The sequence below is a fragment of the Lagopus leucura genome, unplaced genomic scaffold (genome assembly GCF_019238085.1).
Source record: "Lagopus leucura isolate 7727_CA_CO unplaced genomic scaffold, USGS_WTPT01 Super-Scaffold_100022, whole genome shotgun sequence".
Taxonomy (NCBI): domain Eukaryota; kingdom Metazoa; phylum Chordata; class Aves; order Galliformes; family Phasianidae; genus Lagopus; species Lagopus leucura.
The window spans coordinates 8257202-8271716 of record NW_024962275.1 but is presented as its reverse complement, the minus strand read 5'-3'; the positions used below and the strand labels follow the sequence as shown (position 1 = coordinate 8271716).

The following is a 14515-nucleotide window of genomic DNA, read 5'->3' as shown; positions in this document are numbered from 1 at the left end:
TTAATCCAGTGGTCAGCTCATCACCACCATGCCCACCAAAATGCATCCCTAAGTGCCAGATCCTAAGGTCCTTTTTAAGCACTGAAGATCTTAGGTGTAAGAAGTGATGCAGATGTCTGCAGAGTCCATCCGTGTGCATCCTCTTACCCCATTCTGCTCTTCCTCTCTGTTTGCCTCTGACATTCCTGAAGCTCTTGCAGCGAGGTGAGAAGCACTTTGCTCTGGGACTTGTCCTCATTGGCCGTGGGAATGCTGCCTGCTTTCTCAAGGAGAGCATCTTGGTTTGTATGGTGAAGAGCTCAGATCTTCCCAGCTGCTCATTGGGGTGGCTGATGCTGTCCTTACAGAAGGTGGCATTTCCACAGGTGAAGAAGGGATGAGACTTAAATGCGATTGAAATCAGAGCTCGCAGCACTCTGTGTGGCGTGGGGCTGTGAGGGTGATGCCTCCCCAATCACTGGGACATCTTCCCTGGGCTCCTGCACCATCTGGGCAGTGTGATCTGACCCAGCTCATCCATTAAAGATTGCAAGGTGCTTGCCCAAAAGGGAGTTTGAGCGCAGCTAATGGATCCTTTTGCTTTTGGCCTCTTTGCAACAGAAATTAGCTTCTGTAATTAAAGTCTCTGCTTTGCACAGTCATTCTGTACTGGAATAAAAAAGCCCTGAGGGGGGTTCTTGTATTTTCAAGGAAAACAAAGTATGACTGCTGTCTGGGCTCTCTGGAAAGGGAATTTCTGTGTTCTCACTTTGACTTTTATCTGCAAAAAACCTGTTTTCTCTAGGCTCTGGCTTAGTGTTTTCCTGGCTGTCATGTTCAATTAGAGGACAGAACGGACTCCTGTTCCCCTGTCCAGTGGCTTTTACCCATAAGGTATTGAACGTAAATCCAGCTGCACCAAACCAGTGCTTCAGCAGAGCAGATCTGGGGAGAGCTGTTGTGCCAGCCAATGTCAAGAGCATTTTTGAAAGGTCTTTGGGCTCACAGGGGCAGAGTGTTCCACGGGAAACTATTTTCGGGGCTGTGTTGAATGTAGAAGTATGTGTTTAGTCCTTTTAAAGCCTTCCCTGGCCACTCTTCTTTTTGAGGATCTCCAGAGTGTTAGCACAAGGGCTGCTAGCTCGCTCACTGCCTTTTTTAAAAAGCAAACAAACAAACAAGTAGCAGTAATAACTCTAGAACCAATCCCATCTAATGAAACACGCAACATTTCTCCCTCTAGGATGGAGAGGTGTACTGCATAGATGCCCGTTTCTATGGCAACATCAGCCGCTTTATAAACCACCTCTGTGAGCCAAACCTCATCCCCGTGCGAGTCTTCATGTCTCACCAGGACCTCCGCTTTCCCAGGATCGCCTTCTTCAGCACGAGGCACATAGAGGCTGGAGAAGAAATTGGGTAGGTACCGAGCTGGGCTGGCTGCCTGCACCTTGCCTGGGCAGGACTGAGTGCTGCAAACCTTCCCATGCCCTGTCCTGCCTTCTGAGCAGCGAGCTTTTCCTCCAGAGCTTCAGTGCTTGATGTCGCTGATTTTGTATTTTCCTGTTTCTTCTTCTTTCGTTTGGTGACGTCTGTAACTCAGCCTCCCTTTTCCCCCTAAACTTTTTCTTGCTGTGGGCTTGCCGTGGATAGCCGCTGAAGCAGCCAGAAATTGGGAAATCACAAAAAAAAAGCCCAAAACAACAAAATTCCATGAACCCAAAAGCCGGCAAGCAGTGACAGAGTTGTTCAGCACAGCCCTCATCTCCACTGTGAGCGCTGGGAGGTGTGAGACCTTCCAGGTATGAAGCAGAAGGCCCCATCTGTGCCCCATGGGCAGGGCTGGCACGTGGTGGGGCTGTGCCAGACCCTCCTACTATCTCCTGTTCTCCATGCATGGTTGTGTTAGATTAGCACTGGTAGACCAGGACTTGTCCAAAGCACGTACTTCAAGTTGGTGCTCAGGATTTGGGATTCATGTCTTGAGTTCTTCCCCAGTAGACCAGTGCCAGGTGGCCCCATGTCAGGATGCTGGTTTGGGGCAGCCTTTGGGGTTCGGGGTGCTGGGAGGAACCTCAGTGGCAGCAGCAGCCCCATCCCCTGGTGACTGCTTGGCTGACTGGGGTCAGCTCAGCTGGGGGCTCTGCTCCCCTCTGTGGCTTTCTGGTCCTCACTGTAGGAATTTCTCTGGATTTTTTTGCAAGCTCGTTGTGCTCAGCTCTGTGCTGGGGGCAGATCCTGGATGGTTTTATCCAGCAGTGGACTGAAACAGAAAACAAAACTTTCCAAATGCATTTGGTCCAGGGTAGACTTCTAAGTGCTGAGGTCCTACAGCTAGCTGGAGGCTGAAGTGCTGTAGGCATCTTAATTGTCACCTCTCAAACCCCTTCCTCTGCAGAGAGGCAAGAGCTCTGCTGCCCCCAGGTTTGCCGTGTCCCATTGCTTGCCAAGCCATGTCCCCAGTGTACTCCATGTGCTGATGCTGCGTTGCCTCAGGTGCTGCCAACCTCGGCTTCTCGCTCCCGAGCGTTCCTTCGTCACGGTGACCCCGTTTCCATTTCTTTCTTCCAGCTTTGACTACGGCGACAGGTTCTGGGACATCAAAGGCAAGTTCTTCAGCTGTCAGTGCGGTTCACCCAAGTGCAAACACTCGAGCTCAGCGCTGGCCCAGAGGCAGGCGAGCACCTCGTCCCAGGACACGCAGGAAAACGGGCTCCCCGACACCAGCTCTGCCACAGCAGCCGGCCCCTTTTGAGGCTCCGCTCCTCAGAGACTGACTCGTTTTAACCCTATAGATTCACATACTGTCTGAATTTTCCATTTAAAGAGAGAAAACCCGCTCGAGGAAAGCCAGGGCTTCGTGACACTTAGGGCTGTGCCACCGACTGTTACTTGAGGAATAAGTGAAAGCAAATCTCACCTCTGTGGTGTTGTTCTCCCCTCCTGGTCCTGGAAAGCTGCTGGTTCTTACCGTGCCGAGGGGTGGCTGTTGCATTTTTTTCCACGCGAGCTGTCCTGGCCTCCATCTCTTAATGTTCTTAAGTGTTGTCAGAGCCCAGGGAGAGCCGCCCGTCCTCTGAACGTTGTTAATTGAATGGATCGCTCATGCCAAGTCATCTCCAGTTCACTTGTAATAAACTTTGAGTACTTGATGGGACTTTGTTTCTAGAGGCCGGGGGGAGCAGGGCGGGAGGGAGGCGCTGGCCAGGCTCTGCTGGTTGGTTTCATTGCTCAGTTTGGTTGAATTCCTCCCTCATCTCGCAGGACGTCGCGGTGGGGCCTCTCATAGAATCGTTTGAGTTGGAAGGGACCCTTAAAGGTCATCTGGTCCAACTCCCGCTTGCCCTCCGCGTTTCTAACCAATGCCTCCTCGTCACCCGTTGGCTTTTTACTCTTCCAATGACAAGAAATCCACCACGCTTGACCCCTTTGGTCCCTGAGCCAACCAGAGACGCTTCCCCAAACCCCTCTGCGAAGCCCTCCGGCTCCAACCAGCTCCCGGCCACGCGGCGGATCCAGCATTTGCTTCACCAATGGAAGGATCTCCCTCTCCTGCGGTGGCTGTAGAGAGGGAGCGTCAAAGGGGATTTGTGCGAGACACTAACTGCTAAAGGAAATCACTTTTTCTAATGCTAAAACGGATGAGAGATGCGTTGCAGAGACCCCCTGGGCGAGCAGCAGAGGGGCCGCGTTGCAGAGAAGGACCCCGATGCCACCAGCTCGTCTGCTCCCATCAGAGTGCTCAACGCCGGGCACCTTCGGTTCGTTTTTAAGCCACACGTTATGAGGTTTCAATAAACTGATTTATTTTTTACCATTACCGAAACATTGGGGAGTAGCGTTAAAAAAAAAAAAAAAAGAAAAAAAAGAAAAAAAAAAAAAGAAAAAAAAAAGGGCCGCGGGAAAAAAACATGAAAAAAAAAAGCATTAAAAAAAAAAACCAACAACCCCCCCCCAACACACAGAAAAAAACCCGACGACAAAAAGAAAAAACCACAAAACAAAAAAAACGGTGCTGATTCTGGTGTGATTTTTTGCTCACCACGTGAATATAAACTATCAATTGTATAAAAAAGAACAAAGTGATTTTAGTATAAAATGCAGGAAAAAAAAAAACACAAAACCTTTTTTAAATTGTTAGTATTGTAGTGTGAATAAATTTGCCATCACCTTTTGTGTGGTGGCTGGGCAGGTCATTATCTTAATTTCTTTTTTTTTTTTTTTGCATATATCTTAATACTGTAATTAGTGCAGTTACAGGTTGGTTTTTTTTGGTTCTTTTTTTTGTTCATCTCTTCTAGAACATTCATAATGCCGTCATGTTTATTATTATTATATTTTTTTTTTCTGTTCATGTTTTTTGACAGTTTTAAAGATGCAGCCTTTTGGCTCTGATCATTTTCTTGTTCTGTTTTCAATGAAATCAATAAAAAAGAAAGAAAAAAAAAAGTAAAAAAAAAAGAAAAAAGTGCTTTAAAATGAGTTTGGCCTCTGCTTGCCCTCTGCGCCGCATTCCTCGTCCTCGTCGTTGAGAGCGAAATGAAGAAGGTGAGCAGTAAGACCTGGGGTGCTTTCAAGCCAATGCAAAGATGCCCAACCGTCTGGTTTGGGATTTGCTTGTCCCAAATCTCCTGCATGGAGGCGATTTCCCATCCCAAAGGGCTGCCAGTGGGGCTGGATGTTCCCTGCCCCAGCCGTGGGGCTGCTGGGCTGCAGTCTGTGCCTCCCTCTGCTTCTGAATCATAGAATCCTGGAGTCCTTGGAGTCCAAAGGAACTCTGAAGGGAGCTCTGAGGGCCACCCAGTGCAACTCCCCCGCGATGCACAGGGACACCGCAGCTCCATCAGGTTGCCCAGAACCTGATCCAGCCTCGCCTTGGAAGTCTTCAGGGATGGGGCATCAACTTCTGGAGTAAATTTGGGGGCCTTGGACACCTTGGTGGCCAGTTTGGTCATTGCCAGTCGCAGGGGGAAATCGCCTGGCTTCTGTGCTGCCTCTCAGAGCTGGGTTTGCTCCCAGCACGTGGCTTTGCCAAGCATGTTGGGGCAGTGATGTCCAGGCACTGAGCAGCAGCATTTGGAGCTGTCAGGGGGTTCAGGTGTGCCCTGAGGGTTCCTCATGGATGTCCCTTGCACCCGTGTCCCATCAACAGCCCTTCATGCACTGTGCACCAGGAGAGGGAGCTCCCACTGCTCTTTTCCCAGTTCTGCATTAAAGTTTTGGGGACGTCTTCAACAGCTCCACCCCACCTCACCTCACCTCACCCCATCCCTCATTGCATTGCCGTTCTCCTTGTTTCTCTGTCTGCTCTGCTTGAGGGCAGTTGGGCACTAATCCTCATCAGCTGCAAGATTTGCTTGCCAAGAAATCCCACTTCTGCTGTTGGGATTGCAAGGGCTGCAGTGAGAGTGCTGGGTGGAACCCTGGGACCCCAGTGTGCCGTGGCACGGAAGGTCGTTCAACTACAGCCCAGTGTTGTGCAATGAAGCATCAGAATTAAAATAATGCACTTCAACTGAAGGGGAGAAGTGGAAAAACAGCAGGAATTCCCAGTTCTGAATGGAACTACCCCTGCACCACTACCTCCATGGGTAGGTTCTCTTTGGGGTTAGTAGTCCAGTTGTGTTCACTGTGTTGAACTGTCACCGTTACGGATGTATGTTTTTGCCATGCACTTTCAGTCCAGTGCTGTTCAATGAGCTCCCACAGCCACAGGTGAGAATTCTGGCTGTGTTCAGTGAGATCTCACAGCCAGCTTAACAAATAGTGTGGTTTATGGAAGCATCAGATGCACGGATTTTTTGGGTTGCCAGTGATACATTTCCCATCTGCAAAGCACGTGCACACACAAAGAATGAGAATAATGCAGCCTGGCCACAAGAGGTTACAGAACAACTCCACAGAGATCTCCAAGCTCCCTGTGGAAATGCTCCTACAGCTGAGTGTTGGAATCTCGCCCAAGGCATCAGTCCATGTGGGAGGGAACAGGGGCTCAGCCACCAGTGGATCCCAGGAATCAGAGGTGATCTGAAATCTGATGGTATCTTCCCCAACATCCCCCTCTCTTGAGCTGTTTTTGTATGATTTCTCATTTTCAGGTCACACACCTTTGCTCTGAGGGTTGTGAAGTTCTGTCCCTTTGCTGCTGAAGGAATAGACCTGAAGAAGGCAGGGCGCAGGCTCAGCTGCACCTTGCCTACAGGCAGCTTTCAGGATGGAGGTGTGTTCTGGTATTATTACGAGATTATAATGAGCAAAGTTCACCCAAAGGATGGCTGTCCAAAAACGACAGTCTGCTGGCTCAGGTAGAAAATACACAGCTCATCAGCCCCATAATCCCACGTTCCCATGGTGGTGGTGATGTCCTCACTCCATTCCACTCTCGGTGCCATTTTCCTTCCATCCATCACACCAAGCTGCCCTCCTGTTGCCCACACCTCAGCTTGCCCACGGATCTCCTGCACAACAGACTCCTTGCACACTGCCTGCGCTCTGCTTTTGCCTCTTTCCTTACCACGTGAACAATGCTTATGTTAAGTTTAATTCCAAGTCACCTCTAGCAATTATCCCACAGGGGCTGATCCAGTTGTGGGAATGCTTTATCCAAAGGGGTGCAACCGCTGTCATGTTATATCTTGCTTGCAGCCCCAAGTTTTGGAGTGAAGCAATGGCTCCTCATGTTCTGTGGGTATGAAGCCTTTGCTGCACATGCCCTGGGCTGCCCGAGGATGTGTTTGCAGCTCTGATTTGATTCTGTTTGAGAGTAGGATTTCTTTTCTTTTAATGTGGTGAGAGCATCTGATTCAGGCTTCGCTCTCAGGCTGCTGTGTGTAGCTTTGCTCGTGGCAGCTGCTGGCACAGGAGGATTGCTTTTCCTATTCACCCTCTGCTGATGCTCTCCTCGGCTCCACTTACTACACAAAGAAATCTCCAATAATTCATTTGCCTTCATTTTGGCACCTGCCTGCAGTGCTTCAGGGCATCCCCAGGGCCACACAGCTGCCCCAGCACTGGACGATGAATTTTTGTACTGAGCTCAGGTGGGAAGGGGGACACAAATCCACCTATGGGGAGGGACATGGAGGGGTTGTGCAACCCAAAGCATTGCACAGCATCCCATGGCATCCTGATGCTCCTGGAATCTGTAGGATCACCCCAATAGCCCAGGGTTGCAGCAGGTAGGAGCTATCGATACAGCTGTGTGACTTCACCCCACCCCTCATTTCTGAGCCTGTGCCAGAGCTGTAAGCAATATCCCTTTACTTCACAGATAGCACAGAATATTCCCTCAGCTGCCAAAAGTGTTCTGTTATCGCTCTGCTCATTTCCTCCCCAGCACGCAGGCAGGGTGAGGGGCTGCTGCTGGTGGGGAAGAGCTCAACCACCCAGAGGCTGAAGGCAGTGGACACAGGGGCTGCAGGTCCAGCCCTCCCAGCACCCAGAGACAGCAGATACTGGTGAATGCCATGTGGTCATGCCACGTCTGCTCTTAAAGCAGGGATGTGGAAGGGATCCTGTTGGAAGGGGTTTCCGATGGGAGGGATTTCTGATGGAAGGTATCTCCATGGAAGGGGGCCCCCAGCAGTGAGGAAATGCTCCTGTACCCAGAAAGTTTGTATTTGTGATGAATAAATAACCCCCAGCTCATCTGGAATGAATGGGGAGGTGGAAGGAAGGGACTGTTGGCAACAAGTGGCCCAACCACATTTACACCCCAATCTCTATCAGCTCAGTGCCAGCAGAGCTGCCAGAACATTTGGGGCTTTTTAGGTCACAGTTCACCACCCTGGAGGTCTTTAAGCTTCTATTGTCCCTAGGAGGAAGGTGCTGGCTTTGACAGTTGCCCCTTCTCAGGAATGCAGGGATCAGGGTGTTTATGCCTTAAGGCAGACAAATGCCATCACTGAGCCTTTGCAGCCTGGTGTTGGGCTGGGATTCAACTCATCCTTACAGCTGGGATTAAAGTCATCCTTACAGCAAACCTCCCCAGCTGACCAGCTAGGGGCAGGGCATCAGCAAAGTAAGCCAAGAGTTTGTTTAAATCCTTGGAGCTCTGCTATCTAACAGGAATGACAGGAGATTACATTATGCAGAGGGCTGGCTATTTTAAGAGGGAGCCACTTGCCAACTTTCCTGGTTGCAGAAGTCTTTAATACTGCTGCTGGAATAGAAAGCTTTTGGACACATGTGGATCTCATGCACCCAGCTGACCACCAAGGATGGTGGCATCCCAGCAGGAATGCAATAGTGATGGGGGGTAAATGCTAAAACATTTCTGTGCAGCTCACCTGTAGATAAGAATTACACTGGGGGCTTTGTATTGTAGGGTGGGCAGAAGATGCTCCTCTTGAGCAACAGCAATTAGTGCTTTTTTCTTTGTGCTTTGCAAATGTAATTCTGAACAGCACCTGAGCAGATAAGCTTTCCCCAGCCAAAAGATGAGCATCCTGCTCTCCTATCTCTGCTGGGAGGAGTATTCCTTTCTGGTTGTGCAGCTGCTGGAGGAAAATAACTGGAATAAATTGCTGAGAAGTTTGTGAGCAGCAAACGCGGCCTGCAGCGTTGGCAAAACTGCTGTGTAAATGAGGTTTTTTTTCTATTTAGAAAGAAGGTGATTTGGGATGATGTTCTCATTTATACCTTGAGAATCCCTGTGAGACAGACTCGTGTTGGAAGATGTTGGGAACTCATGCAGGCCCTGGCCTGGAGGTGGCTGTTCCTACCCTAGCTGCCATTGCAACTCTGCTTTTGGAAGGGTGCTTACCAGACTTGCTCCTGATGCATGGATGCACCGTTTGCTGTCTCTGTGTCTGCCCTGTGACTCTGCATAGAAATCTTTCCTTCGGGTGAGTCTGTGTGTGGTCCTCAATGGAAACTCAAGGTAGGAAAAAATCTATTATGGCAATGTTTTACACAGGCTCAAACAGGTTGCTTGGAAGCTGTGGGCTGTCCTCTTTGGAGATCCCCATCATCTACGTGGGTACATCTCTGGGTGTCCCCAGTGGAACAGGGGTGGGACTGGATGGATGCAGAGGTGCAGCCAGCCTCAATACTGTGGTTCTGTGAAATGAAAAGGATAGGAAAATCCTAAGCCCTCCTTGGAAGGGGATGAAGAACTCAGAATGGGAATGAGGTGGTGGCTCAACAGGGCCCCCTGTTGTACTGGAGGGTAATGTTCCTCACCCAGAGGGTCACCAAGCTTGCATCCTCCATGGCGCGCTTCGGAGCATCTCCTCTTTGCAGGGAGAAGCACTGCATGGATCTCAAGGTCTAGTGATCAACGTAAAATCCCTTTTTCCCATTATTTGAAACTCTCCACAGCATTGTTCTTAAACTTGATGCAGGAAAGCTACCAGAGCAGGAGCTGTGTCTTGGTTAAGCACTGATTTCCCCAGCCTTCCCACATGATCATCTGCCCAAGGTCCAAGGGAAGCCCTTGGTGCTGAGCCCTGTGTGCTCTTGGTGTCATTAACCCGCAGAGGAGATGCAACACCTGATGCTGGGGACAGCAATGGGGTCCTTGGGAGCTGCTGCCTGCAGGAGCTGTGGGGAAGGCTGTGAGCCAGACCTGAAATGTTACATTTCTCTGGAACAACAGTTTTGCCGCATATTGGATTCTGTTAAAGGAATTCAATTTAGAAAACATTATGCTGGGGAGAGGAGGAGAAGGGCAAAACATTATGGCTAAATAATTTCAATTAACCATTCCAGACCTTTCTTGCTAATTCAGTTGGAATAAGTGCTGCTGGTCTGTGGGTCTGTGGAATGGAGCTCTTCTCGCAGTCCCGGTGACGCCTGTGCTGACTCCCACCAGCGGAGGGCTGGACCTGGGGAGGTGCTGTTCTGATGTTAGGGAGTCCTGTTTCTTGAAGGAAAACACAAAGAGAAATCCGGACTTTGGAAAAGCTCTGACACGTTCCAAGCAGCCCATCGTTGCTGCCACTTCTCTTGGCGCACAGTTAATTTTCGAGCTAATTCTTAAATCCGTGTAAACATCCAAGTGCTGCCTCAAACCAGGCAAATTATTTAGCTCCGTTCTGCTTTGGAAAAACAACCGAGCTCCAAATGAGAAGCTTTACCAGAAGTTTTTGGCAACCAACCATGCTTTTGCAAGCTAGCAGTTACTCATGCTGGAGAAAGTCAAACTTGCTGCTCAGATTATTGATTATTCCTCATTGACCTTCTAGGCAGCTGCCCTTGGTATCAAGGCACAAAGCAGCAGTTTCCTTACCCAGCTCTGCTGCCGTGCCCAGGTTTGGGTGAAAAATATTTATTTATGCTTGGAATGCCAGGAATTCCTCAGATTTCAACTGAAACCAAAAGGAAGCTGAAAACATGTTGTAATGGAAATGCTAAATAGTAGCTTGAAGCAGTGATTGAGCACCTGGTGGGAAGGCAGGGCCAACCCAGGGGAGCTCAGCTGCATGCAATGCACCTGAGAGGCTAAAAGGGGTGAAGCCAGGATCCAGACCTCATTTAATGGTTGGCAGGAGAGGTGAGGGCATCTCTGGTTGGAGATTCCTGCCTACCTGAGGTATTTCAAAGGTAAGCAGCTCTTTTCTTTCATTTCTCTATCTATGGCTGCTGCATTTGTGTTCATTCTCATTTGCTGCAGTCAAAGACTTTGCCATCCTGCTATTATTTTGATGTTTTCCATCCTTTCTGTCCCATTATAGCATTACACGTGTAAATGTTGGATAGTGCCATTGAGCCTGTATCTCCCTTTGCTGGGCTTCAGTGCCTCCATGTCTCTGCCAGCTCTCATTCCTTCAGTCCTTTTCTGTAATGCCCTGAAGAAGTGATGCCTTTCAGCTGAAAACAGCTGCTCTGAAAGCGTGTGCATCCCCTACTCGCATGCATAAGTATGTCTTCTCTGCCATTGTTCTCCTTTAACGTGCAGAGCCTCAGTTTTGGTTGTGAATCCTTTGGGTCAAAGACCAAAATGTGGTTGTGTAAATTTAAAAACTGTGCAGAAAGAGTCTTCTCAGTGCAAATAACCTTGGTTTCTGGTGCAAATAACCTTGGAGGATGCAGCGGCAACTCTTTGTCTCTTTCTATGTCTCTCTTCTCTAGCTCTTAAGAAAATGCTCTTTTCCTTCTTGTTCTCTTCAGTCTGTTATCTTTGTGCTTCCCCATTTGTTCACTTTCTAATTTTTCACCTGGGATTTGCCTCACTTCTCTCACTTATGACTCTTCCTCCCCCAACCACACGTGAAGAAGAAACTTTTGGATCTTCTTTACCAGGAGCACAGTGTCCTGCCCTGGCGCTGCTCAGTATTTAAGGACAAACTATTGTCACTGAGGTTCTGCATCAGGGCCTGGGGCCCCCAGCATGGAGCTCTTGGAACAGATCCAGAGAAGGGCCACTAAGATGATCAGAGGGCTGGAGCTCCTCTCCTATGAGGAAAGGTTGAGGGAACTGGGCTTGTTGAGCTTGGAGAAGAGGAGGCTGCAGGGAGACCTCATGGTGGCCTTCCAGTACTTGAAGGGAGTGGATAAACAGGAGGGGGAACGGCTGTTTGTGAGGGTGGATGGTGATGGGACAAGGCGAATGGTTTTAAAGTGAGACAGGGGAGGTTGAGGTTGGATATTAGGAGGAAGTTTTTCATCAGAGGGTGGTGAGGCACTGGCACAGGTTGCCCAAGGAGGCTGTGGATGCCCCATCCCTGCAGGCATTCAAGGCCAGGCTGGATGTGGCTCTGGGCAGCCTGGGCTGCTGGTTGGCGACCTGCACACAGCAGGGGTTGGAACTGATGAGCATTGTGCTCCTTTGAAACCCAGGGCATTCTATGATACTGCTCTGCAAAGAGGACTAACACGTAGCACTGGCTCTGGGGCTTTTGATTTACTGACCCCTGTACTCCTATCACCTGCCCAGTGGTAGTTGTAGGTGTGCCCAGAAGATGGGTTTCCTTATGGGCTGTGCAGATTTCTCTCCTGATTCCAGTGAAGCATGGCTCTTGATGTTGGTTCGTGTATCTTGGCTCTGCTGGAGAGAGGCAGCCTGGAAGCCATTGCGAAGGCTCTTTTAAGAGCACTTTAAAGCAGAAATGAAGCTGGTGCCTAAAGAGTAGAGAGAGCTAATGAAGCTGTTTCATCTTTGCTGGCTGTGTGTTTACAAGGTGGGGGTAAGGAGAACCCTGCTGTGCGTAGCAAAGGCATGTAGGGCAAAGCAGTTAATGGGATGAAAATGAAATCTATACACAGGACTTAATTAAGAAGCTGTTTTTATTCATGTTCCAGGAGCAAGCCCCCTGGATAGGAGATGTTAAACACTTGGTGGGTTGTGGTCCTGCACAGGCTCTGGTGTGTGGACCTTATTTAAATACTTTTATTGTGTCTTCAGTGGATAACAAAAGCAAGGAGGAGGATCTCGCCTTCTGGCTTTGGGAGCCTGCTGCTCAGTGTTGTAGAGACGTTTGGGTTTACTGTGGCATGAAGCCTCATCTGCGGTGTCTGCAGGTTTCCTGCAGGGAAGCATCACATCTCAACCCTCTGAGCAAGGAGAGGTTTCACGGGGTGCTGCAGTGGGGTGAGGAGGGTACAGCAGAGGTACATCATGCTTCTCTTGGGAAGGATGAGCTCTCTTGCTCTTGTGCCACTTGCAGAGCAAAGTGATCCTTATGTTTATTTTTCAGTGAAATGAGAAATGCAGCTGTGCCTCAGAACTAATCCTTTATTAAACTGCCTGAAATAGGAACAGCAAAAACTTCAGTGGAGTGAAATACTCCAAACAATGACTGGGGCTGCTCGGATGCTGCCTGCTGTTGGATGCTTTAGACCCAAGAAAACAACCAATGCCAATCCATCCCCACCATGCCTACAGACCACAGCCCTCAGTGCCTTATCTCCATGGTTCTTAAGCACTTCCATGATGGTGACTCCAGGATGGTGACCCCAGGATGCTTTGGAGCTGTTCCTACAACCTCACGTGCCCATACAGGAGGTAATGCCAACCACAATGTGTTCAACACATTAGTGAACAAAGTCCTGGTCCCACAGCAGTTTCTGTTGCTCTTACCTCCTTCCCAGCTTAAAAGAGACATGTCCACACTACACTGACCCTTTTAGGCCATCAGAATGCCTGTGCTCCTGGTGGTACAGCTGTGAGCCCTTGGGCAAATATCTCCAAGGAGAGGCAGGGTTGCCAATGACCCAATTCACCAGCATCCATGTGTGTTTCTGTTCCACCCTAGTGATGACCCCTTTGATTTTCATATTCCAGGAGATGATATCAAGTGGATACTGAATCCTCATTCATTGGCAGAGCAGTGTATCCCTCCCCTGAATGCTTCAAGCCATAATTGCTGTGTTTAACTTGTAGAGATGCCAGTACTGAAAGAGCTGGCTGTACATTTGTATTTAGCCGAGGATTAGCTTGAATAGTGGACACTATCATTAGGCAGGAACATGGGGACCAGCTTCTTCCCTGTGCTGGGGAAGAAAGCCCTTGTGTTGCTGTGCTCGTGGAAGGATGCAGAGCTGGGAGGGGAGCAATCCCTGCTGCATTCTGCCTAAAGTTCCTGGGTTAAATAAGGAGTGGGAAGAAGCATTTGATCTGATGATCACATCAGCTCTTTAGATGTTAAGGGGAACATCAAATAGCTGGACGTGAAAGGCAGGCAGCTCATGCTGGATGGTCTTGCCTCTGCTCAGCATGCCTCAGCAGAGCACTGAGTACCTGTTTCTCCTTAGATTTGCAGGCTTTTTTTCTCCAGGAAATGTCCAAGTTTCCAAAGCAGATTGAGATGTTGTGGCTTCCAGTAAGAGCAGGGCTGTGGGGTTTGGTGTTCTTGTTTTGTATTTTCCACGTAATGAAAGGTTTTGTTATTTTAAGGGACTTTTTCTGATTATAGAAAACTAAGTGAAGGAACAGGAGTGTTTTCTTGCAATAAGCAAGAAGACTGTGTATTCAAATCAAACTTTCTCAAACACATCTGACATCCCTTTGGATTCCCACAGGTTTGCTCAGTGGCATTAATTTTTCAGTTTTGCAGGGAATTTGAACAGCAGTTGCGAAGAAAGATGCAGAGCTCCATGTGAGTCAACCAGTGACCTCCAGGGAAGGGGGCAATCAGCTGCCATGGTCACATCCACCTCTGGCCTTGTGTGCTTGGGGACGGGCCGTCACCCTTCTGCTTGTTTCCCAGAAGCCAGCAATAGGATTAGTTCATGTGACTTTAGGGTCCCTCTTCTGACCAGTGGGCTTTGCTTTCTGCTAGAACTCAGGCAAGACAATTGGCTTGCTGCCCTAAATCTGCCTTATTTTCTCCTCTTTTCTTTTGGCAACTCTGTGCTCATTTGCAGCGCTACCCACTGAAAAGCTTGATCAGCTTTGCTGCAATTAGTCTCTCCCGTTTGTGGGTCAGTCTGTGCAGATCAGGCACACGCAGCTGCGTTCAGTGAGGTTTTGAAATATGAACTCTTCAGACATCTGACTTTCCTTGCGATGAATGTTTGGTTTGTGGCATGTGCTCTGTTTGCTGATTATTTTCTCTATAATAGAAGCTCTCAATATCTCTCCTAATGTAAGAAG

General features: G+C 49.0%; 1 protein-coding gene across 15 annotated transcripts in view; it reads left to right on the top strand.

Moving 5' to 3' along the window:
• Positions 1-3847, top strand: part of EHMT1 (euchromatic histone lysine methyltransferase 1) — a 96436-nt gene extending 92589 nt beyond the window's left edge. For all 15 annotated transcript variants that reach the window (XM_042879381.1, XM_042879389.1, XM_042879379.1 and 12 more), the window contains 2 exons: positions 1223-1398; positions 2551-3847. In XM_042879381.1, coding sequence (XP_042735315.1) covers positions 1223-1398; positions 2551-2734 — 360 coding nt within the window. In that variant the 3' untranslated portion in view covers positions 2735-3847. The remainder of the gene's footprint in view (positions 1-1222; positions 1399-2550) is intronic.
• Positions 3848-14515: the final 10668 nt, after the last annotated feature.